General features: G+C 45.9%; 1 protein-coding gene across 3 annotated transcripts in view; it reads right to left on the reverse strand.

Moving 5' to 3' along the window:
• Positions 1-2,946: 2,946 nt before the first annotated feature.
• GRHL3 (grainyhead like transcription factor 3) overlaps positions 2,947-23,151 on the reverse strand; it is a 39,192-nt gene continuing 18,987 nt past the window's right edge. For all 3 annotated transcript variants that reach the window (XM_040535159.1, XM_040535157.1, XM_040535158.1), the window contains exons 2-16: positions 20,976-21,162; positions 20,208-20,269; positions 18,281-18,617; positions 17,900-17,979; positions 15,891-16,044; positions 14,805-14,916; positions 14,010-14,104; positions 12,074-12,232; positions 11,391-11,469; positions 10,847-10,980; positions 9,928-9,962; positions 9,117-9,205; positions 8,887-8,972; positions 7,668-7,732; positions 2,947-3,834 (exon numbers count right to left, since the gene is read on the reverse strand). In XM_040535159.1, coding sequence (XP_040391093.1) covers positions 3,720-3,834; positions 7,668-7,732; positions 8,887-8,972; positions 9,117-9,205; positions 9,928-9,962; positions 10,847-10,980; positions 11,391-11,469; positions 12,074-12,232; positions 14,010-14,104; positions 14,805-14,916; positions 15,891-16,044; positions 17,900-17,979; positions 18,281-18,617; positions 20,208-20,269; positions 20,976-21,143 — 1,770 coding nt within the window. In that variant the 5' untranslated portion in view covers positions 21,144-21,162 and the 3' untranslated portion in view covers positions 2,947-3,719. The remainder of the gene's footprint in view (positions 3,835-7,667; positions 7,733-8,886; positions 8,973-9,116; positions 9,206-9,927; positions 9,963-10,846; positions 10,981-11,390; positions 11,470-12,073; positions 12,233-14,009; positions 14,105-14,804; positions 14,917-15,890; positions 16,045-17,899; positions 17,980-18,280; positions 18,618-20,207; positions 20,270-20,975; positions 21,163-23,151) is intronic.

Consider the following 23,151-nt stretch of genomic DNA (forward strand, 5'->3'; position numbering starts at 1 on the left):
CGATATCCAACACGGTGCCAGGGAATCTCCAAACGTGATGTGTGGGTGTTTTAACAAAACACAGGATGCTGTTTTTCCCTTCGTAGTGATGGAGAATCACACCACACACCAAGATCCTCAGCTGCTTGGTTGATGATGCAAGGAATGAATAAGCATGAATAAAGACATAGAAACCGGGTGTTATTTGTACAGCTGAACAGCAGAGCCCTCCACCCAGCACTGTGGATACCAGAGCTCTTGCAAAATTCAGCTCACACACTGCTCACACTGCTATGTTTCTCTCTCTCTCTCTTTTTTTTTTTTCCTTAATGCATATCTGTCTTTGCAGGTGCTTATTTACCCAGAGCACTTGGGAAGTATTCCTTCATCTACAACTATGATCAGAAGGGGGTCCCAGTGCTGTGAGCAGCAGAACCCAGACACCAGGGTAAAGCTCCTCACACAAGACTTCTTTCAAACTCTGCAAAGTACATGCTAACTCACAGTGAGCAGTACTGTCCTCAGCCTGCCATGGTTGGCTGGCTGATAGTTCAGCAGCTAATTGGTGATACTTGGTGCTGTATAATGGAAGATATTAGCTAAAGTTGACGTAAAAGCTTCCAATTTCCTTTGTGTTGAATAATTACTACAATTATTGGGAGTTGCAGAAAAACTCCTCTTGGTGCTATCATCTGATAAACCAAAAAATAGGTGGTGGAAACTCGCCGTGCCCATAGGAGACATTGCCCTGGCTGGAGAGTCCTTTCTTATCAGGGTTAAAATATGTGAAAAGGGCAGTGCAGGCAAATCCTACACCTCTGCTGTGTGCTTGCTCAGGGGATGGACACTTGGGTTTGCCAGCACCAGGCCTTGGTGCAGCTGAAGCACAGTGCCTGCGCAGAACACAGAGCCCAGCGTGGGTGTGCATGCATGTGTGCACAGACACTCTCTGCTGCACACCTGCCAGGTACATTTTACAAGCCAGTCAAGAGTCAGCACAAACCAGCTGCTGACTGTCCAGAGCAGATACTGCTCCAGAGGAAGCTTCTCTCATTTGTCAGTGTAAGGCCTTTGCAAAACACAAGTGGGTTCATTCTTTCACACGACCTTTGTTCACTCAGAGGTGAATCGCCTTCATCACTCGTATCTTAATCTTCAAAAGGAACTGGTGGGCTCCGGGCAAAGAGTCAAGAATGCTTTCACATATTTGGGAGCTCTGCTTTACGCAACCTCTACAGCAACTCGCCTTTGCTGGAAGGGATGAACGATACTAAGCCAGTCAGCAAAACACCCACCCTCAGCAGTGGTGGCAGGGGGCGGTGACTGTACCTGCGCTGACGTTGGCATGAATCAACCAGCATTTCCCCGCACATGGTGGAGTTACTGTGATTTAAAACCCAACAAATTCAGGCTAACCCAGAACCTGCACAGGAAGAATTACCCGGTTCTTTGCCGCCTTCTCATGAACACAAAGGGAAGTCATTTGAATGGTGCAGACAAGCTTAGTGCCAGCCAGGGCAGTTCTCACACTGCAAAACTTAGGACAGATTTGTCTCTAGGGGTGTCGTATGCTCCCTCTCCCACAAGCAGCAGTAAACCTGTATTCTTCCCTTAGCAACCAGTGCTTGTCCATCGGTCAGGCAGAGCCCATTCGCCCTCCCCAGGACCAGCCCTGCACAGACAGCAGCGGCAGGGTGCCCAGCACCAGGAATCCTGCTGCAGAAATCCCCCTGAGAAGAGCGGAGCTGAGTCCCCGGGCCTGCCTGATGTGTCAGGATGATGAGGGCACCTGTCGGTTTCACAGCCATCTTTTCTAAGCACTGGGGAGCTCTTGGTGTGCCTGTTTTTAACTTGAGCTGAAATTCTGCTACAGCAAGACCCAGAAATTCTGCTATAGCAAGGCCCAGACCTGCAGAACTAATACTGAATCAGAGAAATCCTGTTGAAGAAGGAGTTTATGATATGAAGATGAAGGAGTATAGAGTGCCAGGAGAGATTGTCAAAGGTTGATAAGCCTTCAAACTTATCTGAGTCTCATCTAAGAGGCCCTCCTCATAATGATAACAACAATTAAGTAATAAAAAATTCACCAACCTGACATATTTCAACATTTCAAAACCCCCTTCCCAGTGGGAGTAGAGCTTCTCTCTCTTCTCTGGTTATAGGACTCACATTCATTTCACTTTGATATAGACAGGAAAAGCTGAGGATTGAAGCAGACAAAGAAAGAGGAAAGTCCACAGATTTCAGTCATTAGCGGATTAATGGGAAAATGGAGGACTCCCCCTTGCTATGTGTATATATATATATGTATTTAAACGAAAAAGCAACTGCAGACAATTTTTAGCACAGGAGACAGAGGGGTGGAAGCTTGGTGTTTGAGAGGTAGCAGGTGAGAGGAATTTGGGCAGCCAGTGTAGCACAGGTGGAGGAAGGTACACAACCGGCTATCTGGTAACACTGCCTCGCCCAAAAGATGGAGGCTGCGCTGCTCCTCCTATGAGCAGAATTAACTATGAGCAGAATTAAAAAGGGCCTTTCTTTTTGACTTGCTTAAAATTTCAGCAGATCTGTGGAAGGTAACCCCTCTGAGCGTTTATCCCTCCATCAAAGGGATGTGCCCAGAACTGCTCAGTCACCTCCACCCGCCCGCAGCACCGTGACGACATGTCTGCAGCAGCCGGCACAGAGCTGGGAGGAAAGCCCAGCTGCGGGTCTGTGTGCCTGACGGGAGCTGTTGCTGCAGACGTACACAGACAGGCAGCATTTGCTGCCTCACACCCCTTTATGAAGAGGCAGTTTAGACTGACAAACTTCTTGAGCTGTTAAACAGCATGCGATGCAAAACAATCCCAAGTCCTTTCTGTGCCTCCAAGGTCACATCTCTGCCCTGGCTCCTGCCCAGCCCTTCCTGAAGGCCTTCCCAACACAGACCTCAGGAGCTGGGTGAAAACAGTTCACTTTCTGTCTTTGAACCTTTATTTTTATGGAATATCCAAAACAACAAAACCAACAACACAGTTACAAAAGGAGTTCACGGAGAAATGTGAAGCAGCCTGTGTTTGAAATGCTCTGTGTCACCGTACTGAGTCAAATATAAAACAATGCATATTTATACATATATAAAATATAAAAGGAACAATACATCAGAAATGTATAAACAAGGGCTATGGAGGCCTTTGTGGTATTTACAATCAGAGACACAGCAGGGTGAGGGGCGTGGGAGCAGGCAGTGTCCGTTCAACAGTGAGTTTTAAATGCATCTGTGAAAGTCTCTGTGGACAGAGGTCAGAGCTGGGCTCAGCCCTACTGGAAATGGTTTGAAGGTTCTGCATGACTGATGGTTTGGGAGAAAGCCAAAGCCTATGGTTGGATCAGTCATGGGCTAAGGCAAACAGTGAGCAGAGGCAGTCCCCTGCCGCTGCCTGGGTTCTGACAGCCATGTTAGTGTAGCTGCACGTTCCCAGCTGTAAAACAGAAGGTCAGGCCCATTGCCAGAAGGGAATAAAATAAAATAAAATATAAAATAATAATAATAATAAATTCAGTAGAGAGAAGTTCCATGTTCACATCAGTAACAGATCTTCCAAGCAGTCTCTGGCCAGGCACCATGAGGCCGAGTCCCTCCCAAGAGGCAGTGTATTCAAGTAAAGGCAACAAATTGAGGCATTAGGCTGAGCTCTGTTGGGTCAAACTTGCCGTCTTTGAGAGAAGTCCCAGTAAGTGCTGCCTGCGGCTCTTTATAGCTCCTTGAGGATGACCTGGATCTTGTCTTCTGCTTCCACCATGTCCAAGAGAAAAGCCATATGGTTGCTGTAGTGCTGGATGATGTTGTTGTCCATGTTCACCAGGATCCTACAGGAGAGTGAGGATGTCTGGGTCAGATACGGCACATTGAAAAGCCTTGTTGGAATTTGAGTACTGCATGCTCAGGGTCCCCACAAAGCCTTGTGGCATGGGGTGGCCCTCCCTGAAATTTCTCCACACAAAGTTTGTGTTAAAAAATCACCCACACCACCCATCACTGCTCAGTCAGCGCTGCGTTGCCGCAGCTGCGCTCCTCACCACCCGCCGGCCAGGAGGCTCGGCTGCCACTGGGCTGCTCCCGGCATCACGGCCCCACAGCGTCTGCCTCTCCTGGTCTGGCAAGCACAGGATATTGAAGCTCCAATACAACACAAAGAAACATCCTGCAGTGCTTTTTGCAATTCTACCCACAACATGCCTAGGCCCAGCGTTTGCTACACAGGGAAATTAATCTGGATTACAGGAGGGCGTGAATTTGGAGCAGAACTGCTCACTCCTCACTTCTTGCCTGGGTGCTTTTAGGGATGCATTATTCTGAACAAGCTGAGACTGCTTTGGAAGCAGATGTAAGTGGTTTGGAATAGGATGCCCTTCTGTTCCAGGACAACCTCCCAGGCAGACATGCCCTCAGCATTGCCTGGGAGCCCTTTCCGCCAGGAACACACGCAGAGAGCATGTGGAGCCAGCTGGGCCAGCTGCTGGCAAGTTCCTCCCTGTGCTCTGGGGCACACCTCCAACCCTGCTGCAGATTGCGCAGCTTCTCCGATCTAGACTCGATTACAAGGAGAGATGGGGAGAAGGAAATATTTCAACAGCTGATTTAAACCCGGGGCTGCAGTTCTGTGCCAGGCAAGAGCCCCTCATTATTGTAATGGAAGTAACGGGGCAGTTTTGCATCACCCCACTGTTTTCCCATAAATCAGATGTGAAATTTGTAATTGTTTGGAGGAAACAAAGAGAACAAATTATCTTTCTTTGCAGAAAGCAAATCCCCTCCAGGTTCCTGCTGGGGTCATTAATGGAGCAATAGCATTAATTGTGTAATGCTCCAGAAGCCAAGATTAAAAACAAGAAAAATGAAAGACCGAGCATCTAACAGTTTAACCAGCACAAATGTGGGGTGGTGACCCTCCGGGGGTTGCAGCAGCTGGCTGCTCCCCTTCCACCACCGCACGCAGCGGGAGGCTCAGTGCACCTCGCGTGTGCGGAAGTGCGGGTGGGAGCTCTGCCCTCGTGCCACACGTCCGCCCATGTGGCGTCTCTAACCCACAAAGGCAGCTGGCTGAGACAAGAGGGAGGCAACTGCACATTGCTGCCACTGTACCTGATACCGCACTGCCGAACCCCAAGCACGCAACGTGCCAGTGATGGGGTCCTGCTCCTTCACCCCCACAGGAGCCTCTCTTTTCCCTTGGGCCCCAGGAGCCTGGCCTCCGATGGGTGCCTGCAGAGAGGGACAGTGGATACCCAAGGGTGGCTCATCACTAAACGCCTTGCAACAGAGCAGCTCCAGCCATCTCTGGCTTAGCGCAGGAAACCAGAGAAGTCACCTGTGCCTCTTGCTACTGTGCTTCCATCAGATTTCCAAACCACAGAAGATTCAAGGGAGTATTGATTACAAATCTGAGCCCTGTATTGTTTTTTCCAGTCCAGACCTCAACAAGATACTAAATCACTCATTATTGCTCTTAAGTAATCCTGAGATTAAGTTCATCTGAATGAGGACATCACACAAAGAAAGCCCAGGCTGACAGTAGGTCCTCACCTACTGTCAACCCAGGTAGTACCACTGAGATTCACTAGTTTAAATCAGATGAAGATCTGTCCCTCAAGCTGTAATTACCAAGGGTTTAGGGTGGAGCAACAGGATAAAATCATTCAAGGGAAAATTAAATCTGGGGGAGCAGGAAGCAGTGTCTGACCCTGCCATCCAGTAGACTGGAGAAAAGTTTGTATTTCCCCCACACTTCAGCAATCCATGGCATCAGGTCCAGCTTTCATTAAACTGTCAAAATATGTTTTGGATCTAATTCCCAGGTGTTGCCTTTTCTTTTCATGAGATACTTCATTGCTTCTCCATTCTGTGGAAGAGATGGAAAAGACACCTGCTTGTTTTCCCTCCCAATCATCATTAAACCACATTCACTACTTATCAGATCAAATAATGACCAAAACCAAAGCAAAACAAAGTAAGGGTGGCCTCTCCCCTGAAGCAGTGCCATTTCCTGGTCCACCTGCAAACTCAGTGTTTGGATCTCTCTTGCAGTGCTGTGGCTCACAGTCAGCTGGTTCAGAAACCTGATGACAGTCTGATGACCTGTAATGGCCACATCACAAGCCACCACCACAGCTGACACACCTGAGCTTTGGCTCAGTCCTGAAGTTGGAGACTGTAATAACAAACTGACCACCTTGTCACTCGCAGTCGTTCTTTGAAACCAGACTCGAAGCACAGTCTGTGGGGAGGTGTATGGGACAACCCCTCTCTTGGGGCCGTCAGTGCTGATCTTTGTCTTTTCCATTTCTAGGGATATCAGATGAGCAGCATCTGACAGTACAAAGGGACCCAAGTTCAGGAGCAGGTGCAAGAGGCTTAAAATTCAGACCACGAACCCTCCTGAACTCAGAAAGGTTGCTCGATGGTGGATTTACAGGTGAGGGGACTGTAATGGTTTGCCACTTCAGTGACACCACATCACAGCATGGAGGAGAAACTCGGGGGGAGGGGGGGGGCGGCACTCTAGTGAGAACGTGGGACTGCACAATGCAGGACCTGTCATCAGCCTTGCTTTTCTGCTTGTCTCTCCCCATGCTCAGAATTTGGACCAAGGCCAGCAACAACAATGAGTTCATCTCCCAAGCTGTCACTGGTGCTTGCAAAGGCTGATTGTATCACACTCGTTCTGCAAGAAGAACTCTGGATTTAGCTTTATGAAAATAAGCTTGGGAAATTATGAGTCTTTCCCCTTCCATCAGCTGAAGGGAGAATTTTCTGCCAGAGATAGGCATGACCCAGAAGGAGTTCATCAGTCCAGAAAACATTTCTGAAAGTAGCACTTTGCTCCACATCAAGACTGCTGCCCTCCACAGAAGACTCAACAACTGGTCCTCAGCTCGTGCAAACCAGTACCTTTCCCCCTCAGCCATGGGGGAGATCCACATGGATCAGTCAATAATAAAGACCACATTGGAATCACTTGAGAAGCCATTTCACATTTACTGCAAACCTCATTTGTCCACTCCCTGCAGAGCTACACCTGTCTCTTAGCAGCACATGGCAGGTCTCTCAAGCAGGACCTGCATTTCTGTACTTGGCTGCACAAGAGCCACCTGTGCCCAGGAGGGTCTGATCCACCTCCCAAAGTCAATGTGAAGTTTCCTACTGACCCCCCTGGTCTGGGAATGGGATGGTAAAGCTGGGAACAGACAATCCTTTCAGATTGCCCCTTGTCTCTACTGGGGCTGCCCATGCTTTTATTTAGCTCTAAGATCTCTTTCTGAGCCAGGGACGTTTAGGCATTTGGTTTGGAGAAGCAAAGATTTATACATCTCTGATGGCAGTAAGATAAGTTCTCTAAAACCTCAGGCTTTCAGAATGAGACATAAGGGATCACCCATTAAACTACCCAAACAATTCCTCCTTCATCCAACTTCCTTTCCTTGGGAGACTTTACACTCCAAACAAATATAATACAAACAAGCACTATCCCAAATCTTTAAAGTCCTGAAAGATCTGAGTTTTATATGCTCCAAATGGCACAGACCCCACATGGCTTTACTTTTTATTATCTTGTTAAAATGCTATTTCAGCCTATGGTAGGGTACCAAAGAGAATGGGGTTTTAGAGGCACAGCATAAAAGCAGATGAGAGATTAGCTTACCCTCTTTTGCATTTTTTGTAGACTTTATAAATGCTTTCTTCAGGCAGCCCATATTTTTCTGAAATCTGTGAGAGAAAACAGGGCAATTCTTTGTACTTGTAAACTGAAATTCCTATGATAAAAATCAAAGATAACACTGAGCCAGGGTTATTCAGCAGCAAAGGATTCCCCCTCATTTTTACTCAAGAAAAAAGTCTGAAGCGATGATCTGAACATGACAATTTGATCACGTTCGTGTCTTGTAATGAGCAGGTAGGCAGGCTTCAGTTTGGTCTTGGTTCTCTTTCTGATGGCTACTTACAGGCCATGAACCTTGGGGAATAACTTTTGTTTTCGTTCTTTCATTCCCTGGCCTATTTGGGACTGCTGGGCATAGAGAACACTGAGCTTTTTGTTATAAGATGCATCTGAAGGTGAAAGAAAATGCTACAGAAAGCGTTTGTGTCTGCTGTGGATGCATCTGACTGAAGCTATTGCCTAGGTTTTATCTGATCTGCGATGCTTTCCTGCAGAGCTCTCCTAGGCAAGTACGGTTACAGTTTTAGGAAGTTTGGGTGGAAGGGGAGTTTTGTAGCCTTTTCACAAGCATTTTCTGTAGAGTTTTTTGACTCTCTGGTGAGGGATGGGGGAGGGAGAAGATGGCAAAGAATCCTCTGAATCTTCTGTGCTGACATTTTTCAAACTCTGTTTTTAAAAGTTTGTAAAACCAACAGAGCCTAAAGTGCAGTCATAAAGCCATCCCAGATCTGGGAGATTTATTGTTTGTTTCCTTCCCAGTAATCCCCCAAGAAAGGTAGGTTATCAGGGACGCTGCTGATAATCATCACAGAAATATGCCTATGTGCTCCTCAAACACAACACAGGGAATTCCAGCACAAAGCCAGAACTGGCTTCAGACTGCACAGTTACAGCTAGAGAATGGAAAGGGTGTTTTACAATGGAAAATATGAATGTGCTGTCACAAGAGGAGACTTATATTATGATCTGAACAAAACATCTCCCCATAAAGTGCGTTCTTCCCCTCTGCAGCACTAACAACACATAGCCCAAGCCAGGAGCTGTGTATAGAATTCACCTGTACTCACAATTTCCATTTCCACTCGAGAAGAAAGCAGGCACCAGATATAAGCAGTCTTATATCCAGTTTCCTATATGTCAAGTACCAGCACCCTACTATCTGCAGTGTGTTCATGTGCCACAATTTTTGGAAAATACTTACAGCTGTTCTGAGGCCCTGGAGATCTGGTGTCTTCAACATGAGAGCATCAAACACTTCCTCTGACTCCCTCCGCACATACAACAACACTGAAACAGATAAAGCATAGCACTGAATCAGTGCTCTTTACAGCATGTTTTCAGAGTTATGTGGTCTCATATAATTCAAGATCAAGAGTTACTTTAATCAAATGAAACACGACATTCAAGAACAGTTCCCATCCCAAGGCTTACCTCTCTGAGGATCTTCTTCCTTGGTTTGCTTTGGAGGTATCGGGTCAAACTCATCTGTGAATGAGGTACCACTTCGTTTTAAGGGCAGCCTAAGCAAAAGGAACACAATACTCTCAGGAGAACAGAACAATAGTAGCAAACAAAACAATTCCAGCAATTCTACTTTTGATTGAACAACTGATTATTCCAGCAAACATCCCGCAATTAAATATTGGTTCTGTAATTATGGCAGCAGAGTATCTGCCACAGTTGCACCTTCCTGCCTAATGCATAGAGGGAGGTCAGTGAATGTAGGCAGTGGTTTTGGTATCACATCATCAGAAAAAGCCTTTTGCACCTTCATGTTCTTGTTCTCTATTGATATAACTAGACAGTGGATCAAGCCTAGGGTAAATATCTGGTTCTCCCCACTCTAAACACATTACAAGTGTGATTTCTACTTCATTCCAGTTTCTTTTACAGCAGTAGCTGCTTCTGGTTATATGAACCCTTCAGCAATAGTTGTGATCTTTTTCTTTTTTTGTCTTTCAAACTTTGTCTCTATAAGAACAGCAGGACAGTCAGAGACCAGACTCATGTTGGAGTGTGACACTGACAGGGGAAGAAGTGTACCTGTGTTTCTGCATTCCTTTAGTCCATTCTAAGCCAAGGTTTAACACATATTTTGACACTCAAGGGCTTCAGGGAGACACTCTGCTCTGTCATTTTGCGCCTATAGATATTGTGCTGCCTATAGATATTAAACCACCATAACATGCCCAAAGAAATAAAGCAGCTGTTGGACAGGAAAGGCAAATTGCAGCAAAATTACCTGTTTGCAGAGTTGGGAACAGCAGGAGGAAGCACCTTGAAATGGAAAGGAAACATTGATCTTTTAGCATACACAGTATCACTGGTGAGGGACAACATGGTGACTTTTTAATATGATTCCCTTCCTCCCAATCCATCCATTTTTCCTTGAGAAGGCAATTAAACATCTATATGTGTTTCTTAGACTAAATAAAAACTGATATAAAGACCTATGTAGGTTCTCCTCCTCTGTCTAGAACACACCTGAACATGTATCTAGCTACACCAAAAAGCAGATCAAATCTCATCACCTTCTTGGGATCAAGGACCAGCCATTTCTTGGTCAGTTCTTTTATTGCAAACCAAATTCTTCTAGTCCCTTTTTTTGATGTGATACATCAGTACAGCAGCCACTGCAATGGGATGCTAAAGTATTGTCACAGATGGCTTTTCCCCCAGTTTTGACAAACTGGGGCATTGTTTCTTGAGGAAATATTGATTAGCTCTGAAGAAGGCTGAGTCTAGGATTTCTCAGGCTCAAAGGCAGATAGATGGGCAGAGGAGAAGTGAGAGATGTCCCACACATGAAGGGACTGATATGGTTGCATTTTTCAGTAGTTTATTTTCTGCCAATATTTTTCCCACTACTCCAGTCTTCTGTGGAAGTTCCAGATAATACGTGTAAATCACAGGAATAAAATCTGGCTGGAAGGTACCTGGAAAGGTTATCTTGCCTATCATTCCTGTATGACTATCCATACCACTCTTGACAGCTATGTCTTCAAGTTCACCACATTTCCAATAAAGAGCTGTGGATTGATTTTTATTTTTTTATTTTTTTACATAACACAAGTCATGTCTGGTGGACTGACCAGTTTGGAAATGATGGGGGCGACTGGTTGATGAGGGCAACAGGTTGGTTGTTTTTTGAAGGGACTTACCGTGCCACACCTCTGCTGGTTTGAAAAATGGACATTGGGGATAAACAGGACTGGCTGGGTTTCAAGGTCAGTCTCTGGCCTCAGGAATGTGATTTCATTCCCTCTGAAGCCAGACAGCAAACAGCCTTTCAGACCTACAAATGGAAAGTCCAGTTCATCTCTGTTCAGATGGCCATTTAAGAGGCAACTATATGCAGAGTGGGGAAAATGCCCGCCCAAGGTCTCCCAGCAGAAATATTAGAAATATCTCCCATCTGTAGATGGGACCAAGCAGACCTTCAGGGTTTGCCCACTGCTGTCTCCCCTAGGAAGGCTCCCTGCCAAGACCCCATGACAATTCAGAAATGTTGGTTAGTATTGATAAGAGGCTTTGAGAGGCTTGGTAGGAGGAGACCAGGCGGGGACCTGACTGACAAGTTGTTTCTGAATGGTGCTGATTTCATCAGGCCTGGCAATACCCAGGGCCGGATCTCATGGAAGTTAACGGACAGGCCTACAGGAATTTCAACATGCTTCAGATCAGGTAACAAACACTAGCACTGACCATTGTTATTGGAGTCCAGGCATTTTCCTTTCCTTCTGAACTGTTTCCGTTCATCATCCCGCATCTTCCTCTCTGCTCCCTGCGGGGAAAATGAGGCAAAAATTAGGGCATTGAAAATTTTAACATAGCATTGGCAATAGAGGGTTTACTGGCCATCTCTGGATGGCAGGCACATTGAGGTAAAGGCAGCCTTTATTAAAAATGATCATCTCAGAGACCTGCTACAGGCCCTCCAGAAAAAGAAGGTAGGTGTGCACTTTCTGATATTTATACATTAAAAAAAAAAAAAAAAGCTTTTTACAAATGAAAACCGTGGACAAAAATAGCTGTGCAAAATGTTTCTGTTGGAAGATATCTGAGGCTGGGGAAGAACCTCTAAAGGAGGTTCTCATCTTTTCTGCTTTTTAAAAACTTGTCAGAATTAGACATTAATTATGAGACACAGTCCTATGTAGGTCTGATACGAAGAAAACTTTCTCAGGACCCTGTTCTGTAAAGGCCTCAGCGGTGCAGACACATCCCAGCTGTCCTGTCTCACTCATCTGAGGGGGCTGAACAATCTCTATTCCTCAGCCCTGTCTGCTATGCTGCTCTAACCTCCGACAACCTTTCTTTTTATTCTTGTGGAGTCACTGGAGTTTAAATTTCCTCTCAGACAACCTGGTGAAAAAGCAATGTTCTACCTTATCACAGAATATCTTGATCTGGCAGACGGCACGGTGCACCAGCTGGCTGGTTCCATTGCCGTAGTCGTAGGTGTCTATCTGGAGGTTCAGTGGGACACCTTTCACTCCTTTCTGGGAGGAGAAGTCGGTGCTCAGGCAATTCACCCCGATAAATACCTGCAAATAGGAACAGAATTTGATATATCTTGTTGGTGCTTAAAACATTATCCTCAAACAGAAATAAGAACGGGGGATAGGAACAAAAGCAGCTCCTGAGACATGCTTCCAAACCCCCCAGCCTTGGCTGTGCACGTGGGCTGTTGGTTTCCCACCTGAGTGCAGCTGCAGGTCCTTTCTAGCTGCACTCTCCCACATCAACTATGCCAGCTGTCCAGGAGAAAGAGCTTTGTTGTGTGGACAGCTCACCCTTTATCATACTGCACTCTGTTACATCCCTGATTGTCTCTGACTCTTTATTAACACTTTGGCTATCCACTCCCATCAGTTCAGGGAAGCTTCAGATCAGATGCAAAGTCTGCCTGGGGATATTCTTGCTGATATTTTTGATCTTTCAGTTGAACAAGGGACCCTCGGACAGCAATGCCCTGGAGGAAGGGAGGAGGGCTAGGCTTCAGCTTGAGGAATTACAAATCATTGCTGTTAGTTAAATAAATATCCATCCTTACGCTGGTCTCCTTTCACTAGGATGGAGTTACCTCCAGTGGGAACTTAGGAAGAAAAGCTGAGCACAGACATAATTCACACTATCTCCACAATGCCAACTCATTTGCATGACCCTGAAATTTCCCCTGGTCTCTCTGGGGACAGATCTGCAGCTGGTGAAGCTCACACAGCTCTTTCAGCAGGGCTTTGGCTGAAGATTACAGCCCTGAAACCTAGTGTCAAATCTAGTCAATACCTACATATAGAAAAGAAACCACGTATCTGTGGTGTGAAGTTTAATTGCACAAAGAGAGGTAACAGGTGCCACAGACGACCCAAATACCTGATCCACCCCCCAGCCCTTGCAGGTCTCTGAAGTCTCACCTTTACTAGCCCCAGGCCAGTGCATGTACAGAGTTTCTGCTAAGAGTTAAATCCAGTTTTACTGAGGTACCCCTGAGGGCTTGCCACATACCTGACATATTTCCATTTCTGACAACTTTGCCTTGAAGACATTTGTTAACCTCCTGGGTTGTAAAAGACCAAGGTCGCCTTTGGGCTAAAAGAATGACTTAATGAGATCCCAAAGCAAACCAGAGTTTTCCCAAGCTACCAGTTTCAGAGAGACAGGATTTATGCTTTTCTTTTTTTCTTAGTTCTTTCATCTTTTTTTTTTTTTAAATATGCTCTTTTCAATCCACACTAGATAGCAAAGCATTAACAAGAGACTCTGAAGAGATGCAGAAGAGACAGCAACGCTCTTCTTTTGCTACACGGGAAAGATGTCAACATAAGTCTCACAGATTTTAAGGTCAAAAGGGATCTTGTGACCTGCCTGGCTCCCTTCCACATCACACAACTCACAAAAGGGTGGTCAGTCATTTATGCATCAAAATGCTGCCTTGAAAGGAGGGTCTTTGTTCCCTAAGCTGTGGTTTATTTAAATAGGTTTCACCCACATGTGAGTAGAGTCCTCATCTAGGCTAACTGCTGCAAAGAGTTTTCTTGAGTTATCCATCAGCACTAAAATAACATCTCTGAGTCAGTCTCAGGTGTAGCTAGAATGTTTATTAGCTAATGGCAATGCTTAAACACACACAGAAGCACGGTGTCCTTCCCTGCTGTCCTGGCAGACAAACACTACCTGGGGCCACTGGAATGGCATTGTTTGGATTTGAAACTCTGCCTTTCAGCTGAGAAGCAGGGGGAGCACGGCTGGGCTGTCAGAAAGCAGGCTACAGTTTTGCTGCGGACCAAGGCTTCCCATTTCCCTTCCACAAGCAGGTTGTACCTTTGCTTCTTCATGGACGTTCCACACAAAGGACAGCGCGTTGTAGGCTAACTCCTCAATGTTCTGAACCGTGTTGAAGTTTTCTTTGCAGTCAGCTGAAATGCAATGAAGAAGCAGCTTATACTCTGGCTACAAAACTGTTTACATTCCCTAGGCTTTCCACTCCCCAAATGCCTGCCTCCCACTGACTGACCACTGGATAAACTTTAGTGTGCATAACTAAGGCCAGAAATGACTCAAAGGTCCTGGCTGGTGGCTGCTATTTGAGTAGTGATTTTATGCAAAGTCAGTGTACATTGGTTCTAAATTCAAACAAACACGTCTTGTTCTGAGCCACAAGGTGCTTGGCACGGTGCTCAGCAAGATGCTGTGCTGGACAGGCAAAACATCTGTCTGGCCCAGTATAACTCCCTGTAAACCCTGTCTGCTGGCGCTGAAGGACAAGCAGTACCAAAGCCTTTTCTATCTCAGATTCCTAGACTCCAAGAGGACATAGGTCACATCTGTAGGAGCCAAAATAGTTTAGAAGCTTCTGTTCCTCTGACTGAGGCTCTTCTTGATGTATCTTGAGCTCCTTGCGCATGTCCCTACACTTGGCAAACACCATCTTAAATCCCCAAGAGCTCACCGGACAGAAAGGATCTGAAGCCAGCAGACCAGCCTGCTCCTCCCTGATTTCCCCCAGTCCAGATTTTTGAGCTGCAACCATGTTATTGTGTATTGAAAATGCAGTAAACTGGTGCTAGAAGTTATCAACCCCACCCAGCCGTCACAATCTGACAGCCATGCTCATACCAACGTCAATGACTCTCTGCTTGGCTGTGGGCTGGCGGGAGTGCCAGTGCTTCCAGAATTTGAGCTGCTCCGTTGGTATCTTTTCATTGTCAAAAACAATCATCACAACACTCTGTAACACAGTGAGGATATCCCATATCAGTATACACAGCAGGATAATGTTTGGTGCTCTCACTGCCCTTTCCATCCAGTGCATCCACACACTGGCCAAGGGCAGCTTAGTGTCATTGATAATGTTTTATTGCTGGGGAACCTAAGGCAGACAGGAGAAGGGACTTGACCATGATCATACAGGCAGCCACAGAGCCAAGAGCAGAACCAAGGTGCCCTGTATGTCCCCTGCTTGCAGTGCCCATGTGTTTCCACCAACTCCAAGGCATGCAAGCATCCTGCATTGGGAAATTGTTAGCAATGCTGCAGTAGGTATTAAACTGAGACATTCTAGAAGATCTTTTCCTAGACATTCTCAGTTTCAGAAATCCTGCAAGTCTTGTGATGTCCAAAGTCTAGCCCCTAAATACCCCTCAGGGTTGGAGGACCATGTTTCTTTGGTGGGAGCTCAAGCTCAGCTTAGACTTGGGGGTGACTCTGAAGCCTGGACACACATCCCAGGATCAAGACAGGGCACTTGTTTCCAGTACTGAAATCTTCATAGAATCATAGAATGGATTGGGTTGGAAAGAACTTTAAAGTTCATCTAATTCCAATGCCTGTGCCATGGGTTGGGAACCTTCCACTAGACAAGGTTGTTCAAAGTCTCATTCAACCTGGCCACTTTTAGGGATGGAGCATCCACAACTTCTCTGGGCAACCTTCCCACCAGGGACCCCAGCCAACCATCAGCTAGGGAGGCATATTGTGCATCCCTGACCTGACTGAAAGGTTTCAATTGACAGGTAACATGCAAGCTGTTGCTGTGGATCAGAGGATTAGTTTGCTATGAGTGAATCCATCCCATTCATTACTTTAAGCCAACATGAGCCACAAAGCCATTACTCTTCATGTTCAGGTCTGTTCCCAGGCCAGCACAATTGCTGGATGTCTGATTATAGCATGTGTCAGCAAAATTGTCAGCTTGTCTCTTACCTTCACTTTATTTGAGGACAAGTGTAAACATTTGCTGTCTCCAGCTGTCCGCAGTGTGATGGGGTAGAACTGTCCTTTGTTGAGGTAGGCCATGGGAGAGTCCCCAGATTTTATGTGAATTGCTTTGGGCGACCCCAGAGTGTATTCAAAGTCACTTGTATGGAACAAAGAGAGAATGATGAGTATGATGAATAAGCACACACTGCTGTTTCACTTCAAAAGTAAAACAAATGCAAGTCTCCATCTTTACAGGCAACAGACACCACACACATAGAAGTGTGCCCTACTCCCCATCTCACAGCTGTGGTCAAGCACCTTGCAGCGCAGCACATAGTGATCCTCCCAACACCCTGGGGAACAGCACTTATCCAATATCCTCATTTTACCTTTTGTTTTTGTTTATGTTAAAAAAAAAAAAAACAACATACATTATTGTAACCAGTATTTTTCTGTGGATGGCTACAGAACCAATGCACAGTCAAAAGCCTGAACCAAACTAAACCGAAATAGGTACTTGTGATGAGACTTTTAAAATGTCCTGAACTCCAATTACTGTCTCCAAATTCACACCCACAAGTGGCTGACCCAGGAGGAGTGTGTCCTAATTGGTCCTATAGAAACAGGAGGACCTGCAGGACACTGACATCTGCTTGTTTATCCAGGTGCTTAAAAAAATGATTTAGAAGCCCAGCTTGTTGAACTCTCAGTCTCATGGACAGTAACTTTAGTCTTTACAGAAAATATCAGTAGTATTAGACAGAGGAAGGCATAACTGTTGACAGGCAAATTTAAAAGAGGAGCCTGATTTTTCCAGAAGGCCTGCTCTTGGACATTCACCAGCACCTATGAGCATTCAAACCATGATGCTACAGCTCAAGCATTTCTTCTGTGGGGAACCTGTGCAAGCCATCACCTGTACACAAGCTTTCACACAGACCCTTCAGCTGCCTGGGAGTTGAAGATCATCATATTCCTGCTTAGTCACTAACTCTTTTTCCTGCTCCCGCCTCCCCAGTGATGCCATCTCTGAAGATAGACTTGGCAACTCCTCTTATCTAGAGCCAGGAGAGCCAGAGAACTTCAGTACAGGAATAAACAGCAAACAGAAAGCCTCTCGCTCATGAACGCGAGCTGATGTCTGTGTGAAAATCCCCACGTCTGGCAGCTGAGTCACAGAGCCAGGTGACTCAGGAGGCAAATAAAAAGTGGGAGGTGGAATAATGCTACCTACTTGGAGATTTGATGTGATATCTAGAGCAGGAAAGCTCTGCCTGAGTGAGGGATGGAAAAGAGGATGGAATCTCTCTCATGTTTTAGGAATGAGATGCAGTGGCACCTTCTCTAATAAATGTTCTCTAACACTGCTAAACCCTAAGTAAGAACCTAAACTTTAGATTAGGAGGAGGCTGTTTTTCACCCTTATCAACTGACATCCTCATTTTTTTGTCATTTACCCCCATTCCAAGTAGCCTGTAGAAAGATGGTGCAGCCACCTGGATCTACACAGGAACTACGCAGTGGTCCCGGAAAGGGGGTTGTAGCACCCAACAAACCCTCACATGGCAGACCTCAGTGCCACATCTTTGCTCTGGCTAAGGTGCTTAGGAGATGTGACCACAGCAGTAAAAAGAGTTGGCACTGGATTTACACCAGGTTGGCCAACAGAGTACAATCTGAACCACACTAAAAGCATGAGCTGGCACAAATCAATCTAGTAACTTGAACTTAAGACTGGGTTTGATCCCTTTTCAACAAAACATTTCAAATCCTAATCCCTGCTTCAAATTTCACACACTAAAATTCATAAACTGTTCTGTGTCTAAAAAGTCATGGAAGAGCCACTTGCTTCTAAGACACCAGGGACACACCTGCAAAACTGTGACATCTCTAAGTTTGCTATGGCCCCTGCCAAGGCTGGTTCTGGGGTGAGGAAAGGGCTGCAGTCTTTCCCCAGGAAAGGTACACAGCCAAGTGCCCTGGAAACCCACAGATCAAGGACTGGCAGTTACCTCTTAACACTGTCCGTAGCATAACTCTCAGAGCAAGGTGGCTCTGGCTGGGGTTTGAGGATATCACTGAAGAGTAGTGACTGTAGAAAAGTGGAAAAAAAAAAACAAAAGTCAAAACCAGAATCTTTCATTGCTTTGTCGATTCACCTTCTCCAGTCATTACAACAGAGGCCTCTGATAAAACATAGAGCCTCATTTCAAAATCTTATCTTACTTCTAAAATCAATGTAAACCCCCCAATAATTCAATGCAAATGGCATCAAGCTTGTAATGCAAAAGCAAAGCTCCCACTGACTCCAGCATGAACAAACCCCAAATTAGAGACAGCGTCATGCAGTACCCCCTGGGCTGCACTGACAGCATGCAACCAACAGCTCTGACCTCCTGGGGATCCTCTTTGAAAGTGCTGTCTGGCTGCCACCTCTGCTGTGTTGGGGCCACAGGGATGGTCTCGAAGAGGGAGTTCAATGAGCTGTTGTCGTATACATCCCCTGGAGGGACCATGTAGGTGTCTGGTGTGGCATCCAGCTTGCTAATGCCTGGTGGAAGCATGGCTGGTTTGTGAGGAGTAGGGATGCCTTCAAGATTTAAGCCATTCTTCTTCTGCGGCTCACAATATTCTTGGGTCATAGAAGTGTTTTCAGACAAGAGCTTCATGAGATGGGCTGAGCCATCAAAGGATGCGATCTCTGGGTCGTACTCCATTCCGTGGCAGTGCCTGGTGGAGAAAGGATCCCATCTCAAACCAGGGAAGAGGGTGGACAACCCCAGTAAGTTGTCACAGCAAGATGCAAATGCCTTGATGCACTGCTGGGAAGCAAACTGCACAGTCTAGCTGCCAGCTGACCTTGAGTCAGCAGCATACATCTCCCACTTGATACAGGAGATCTGACAGGCCCGTAGGTAATCTCCACTCACTCACACACCTCTCAGTGCAATCAACAAGAGCTAGAAGTGCTCAGCAGATAAGGGATGATCACACAGAATCAGAGAATATGGTTTAGACATTGTTAGGAGCTGCAGATCCAGGGCCTACATCCATCATTTCTTTATTTAGGCTATTAAACACTCAGAGCAGCAGGGAAGATACAGAAGATAACTGCTATGTGGTCTTTTCAGGGCTCATTGACAAGGAATTTATTTTATTTCATTTTAAGAAAGCTGACTTGCATTAGTTCACGCAACTCCAGGAACTTAGGAGACAAAACTCCCAGAGATCACGAGATGAGTGAAAGGTTGCAATATTAGAAATGAGATGTATGGCTCAAGCTTCAAAGCAGAAGAGACCAAGTATAGGAGCTATCAGGTGATAAAGACATGGACAAAATGCATTCCTGTCACACACACAAACCATCCCTTGGTGCAGCATCCCAAGAACTGGTCCCTTCTGCAGCAGTGACTTTGTGACCCTGCTGGCACTGCAGCCCTCGCTCAGGTGGGAAGAGGTGGTTTATTGCCCCTGTTACCATGCTCAGAAAACAAACCAATCCCCACATTATCAACCCTCACACCTCTTGGCAGCATGAGCTTTCCCTAAGGGAAATAAAGCTGATTGAGTAGCTCCCACCCACTCTGCTTTGAGAACCTTCACCTTCAGGTATATGGTGAAATCTATGTAGTTAATAAAAAAAGTTCCACTGCTATAAATACTGTTCAGAATGCAGTGGCCTTTCAGAGAGGAGAAAACAGCTTAACTCAGCCTACTTATGAAGAAGAAATGAAGTATCATGTAAGAGGCTTATTCTGTCAAATAGTTAAAAACAGACAACCAGAAAAGGTTGCCAAAGTATACAGCATCCAGGAAGAGGAACTGAACTCATAGTGGCAAATGAGCTATTAATTTCATAGTTAATTATCTGAAAACCTCAAAGGACAAATGGGAGTCACTGGAGGAGAATCCTGGGAGACTAGAAGCAATTACAACAGAAACCCTAATCAGCCCAGTGAACAGAAGAGAACTTTGTCATTCCCTTCTCACTGCCAATGCTTAATCCCTTTCCCCTTTCCAACTGGAACAAAATAGGAAATAAATTCTTTAAATAAATTCTTTAGCTACTGCAAATCAGTGCAACTACTCTGAACGCAGCTAGACAGATCCTCAGTTGTGTAAATGGGTGTAGCTCAATTTATACCTGCTTGGGATTTGGCCTAAAGAATTTTAATATATGTCTCAGGGTTAATAACCTCCACTGTTGTTGGTAATAACACCATGCTTTGATGTTTATTTTATGCAAGCTAAGAGACCCATCATGCATGCAAGCAGCTGCAGGAGAATTAGACTGCTATAGAGAGCAAAAGTGAAGCTAACCTCTTTCCTAGTTCATTGCGTCCCATCATACCAGACGGAAGAATCCTCTTCTCCTTTGGGACCTAGAACAAGGCAGAACAAAGAGTTTGTTTATTGTTAGATTTTATTCATGGAAAGCAGAGGCAAAATTAGCCTTGTCTGTGTGGCAAGTGAAGTCTCATAGATAAAACACTGTGTGAATAATAAACACTGGGCGAGGACACGGGAGACCTGGGCTCTCCTGCTGGTTCTGCCACGGACTCCCAAGGTAACCTTAGGCAAGCCACACCATCTTGTTCTGGGAATGACTTTCAAAAGCACCCAGCTGAATAGGAACATCAGTCTTATTGGTTTCAATTAGGTCTAAATCCTACCCACGTTTCACTAAGCCCCATCCTGCAGCAGCAATGGAAAAAATAAAGCTGCAAGGGTCTGGAAAGCACATTGCTGTTTTAACTTTGTGTCTCTCAAAGCATCCCTGTTTCTTACAAGAAAGCTGTTATGTAAAAAGAACACCAGCCTGAGACACCAGACACCCAGTTTCAGTTTTCCACCCTGTTCTGGTTTCGTTCTACAGTACGAGGCTCTTTCATGCCTCAGTTTTCCATCTGTGCACTGGGGATAATAGTGGCACTCTATGCCTGTGGGCGTTATTCAGGGATCACTGTATGAACAACAAAGAGAGTTCAAGAGGTGGGTACTCTCCTAAGGTGGCTCAGCATGTTTTACCTTCACACTTGTCCTCTGGGACAGACTACCCCAAGACACCCAGCCCCAATAGGAACATACCATGTAGTAGTCATAGAGGAGGCTCAGGGCAGCCACGCTGTCATCATCTCCATTCACCCTCATCATCGCCTTGGTGGCTGCAGTCAGGGGGTTCTCCAGGTAGGTTTTCCAGGCTTCATCTTCATTGGTGTAGGAGAACTTCTGGAAGTTCATGGTGTCATTCTTCATCAGGCGCACAGACCTAAAACTAAGCCAGACAGAGGAAGCAAGGGATGAAGAATACTAATTTTCCACAGAAATTTCCATGCCACCAAGCTGAACACATGAAGGGCTTTCCAGAGGCACTGCTGGAATGGAGAAGGGCTGCTTTCCTGGTGCTTAACTCCCAGCCTCTTTGGGGTTCCTAATCCTGCCTGTAGCTATCTACAAAAATAGGCCAGAGTGTCTCTGGCGGGGCTGCGCAGAGGCAGATGTACTTCTGCATCCCTCCTCCTGCCCCAAGGACGCAAAACACCACGTCAACATCTGCGACTGCTCCCCCCGTACACACATGTGCTGGCCAGCCAGAGCACGTGCTGTCAGGGTGGGATGTTGGTCAGTAACCTGGATGCAATGTGATCAGGAAACTTTGTAAAATTATTCTGTGAACTTTGAGCTAAAGGCCAGTGCAGACCACAAAATATCAGTCAGCATTCAGAGAACTTGACCTACCCAGAAGAAACCAAAACTCATTTCTCTTTGCTGTTTATGGATTTAAAATTTAGCTGCATCCTAAGTTTTTTTGTTTGTTTTGTTTTTTTCAATCATTAGTAAATGATTTCACTTTGAGGGAAGTAGACAGGCAAATCACAACACCCTCTCTTCCACTAAAAATACATGACAGAGGTGATGCTCATGGGACTATGTGTGCTGAGAAGCAACATACAAAAAAACGTCCTGCCTCTTCTCTCTTCTGGCACTTTCTCTGGGTCTCTCCATCTTATGTTAATAAACTGCCAGGTACATAATTACCTAAATATTGGTCATCTTTCCCTTTCCTCCAGCAAATCCTACTAGCAGGCAGCACAGAAGTGCTTTTGCACATCCCCTGGGTGCTCCGTGCTGCAGGTCCACCCCACTCAGGAGAGGCTGAATCAGGGCTGTACTCCTGTCACGTCCATCAGCCATGTGTACACGGTGTCACCACCACAGCTCATTGCACTCGCCATAAGAAAATACACAAGCTTTGCAGTCAGAAATTACTTCTTCATCAAATGTAAACTTTCAGGAATGGCAAACTGGTTTTTTGTTAGTGGAAGAGGCTTAGAAAAATAAGAAGTAAGATGCCTTTAAATCTTCAAAGTTGCCAAGAGCAGAACATTTTCTATTACTACATTTTCTATGGGAAGGCAAAGAAAACGCACAGGAATTCAGGTAATGAGTACTGCACTTCAATGTCATTTTTATAAGGAATAAGATGTTTCCATTACCTTACTCTCCATACGTTTGTAATGAGGCCTGGGCTTGAATTTTAAGTGAATCACTTGGAGAACAATAATTTCTCTTGAAAGGAATTTGGCATCTCTGAAACTCCCAATTATTGCCAACCAGGATAGACACTGACAGCCCATTTAGTGTGAGCCGACAGGGTGAAGAGCCAGGTGCTCGGCAGATGCTCTGGGGCTGGAAACTGGAGGGGTGCAGACATGACGGACGCTCGTCCATCCTCCCTGACAGCCCAGCTAAGGCAGCCTGGCTCCTGTACATGCACCAATGTCTCCCGTAGGCATACCCATAAAAGCCAGGCAGGGGCAGTTTTGGTGGTGCTCGAGAGCGCTCCTTGGCCAAGCACCGTGGCAGCCCTGCCGTGGTACACAGTGTCTCCTACCGCAGCACAGATGAGGCTGCCAACAGCTGACTGCTGCCCTTGTCACTATTTTATTAAGCTATATGCTGCTTCCACACAGAGTCCCTCCACATACAAGCCATGCAGCAGAAGCCAGTGAGGGCTCTGCCAATGGTCCGGGGCACCCCATTCCCACTGGTTTCAACGCTCACTGGAGGCAGGGGCCTGGGCTCAGGCTGGCAGAGAGAGCAGCAGCTTCCCAGTGGCAGTTCTGTCCTCTGCCAGCTCCCATCGCGCCCCGGAATAACGGAGATGCTGAGCTCGCTCCTCTTCTCCCTCACGCGCTGTGATGATGCGCTAGCACCAGTTTCACCTCATGCATGAAACTTCACCAGGTGTTTTGCGAGTTTC

Source organism: Cygnus olor, chromosome 23, assembly GCF_009769625.2.
Source record: "Cygnus olor isolate bCygOlo1 chromosome 23, bCygOlo1.pri.v2, whole genome shotgun sequence".
NCBI lineage: Eukaryota > Metazoa > Chordata > Aves > Anseriformes > Anatidae > Cygnus > Cygnus olor.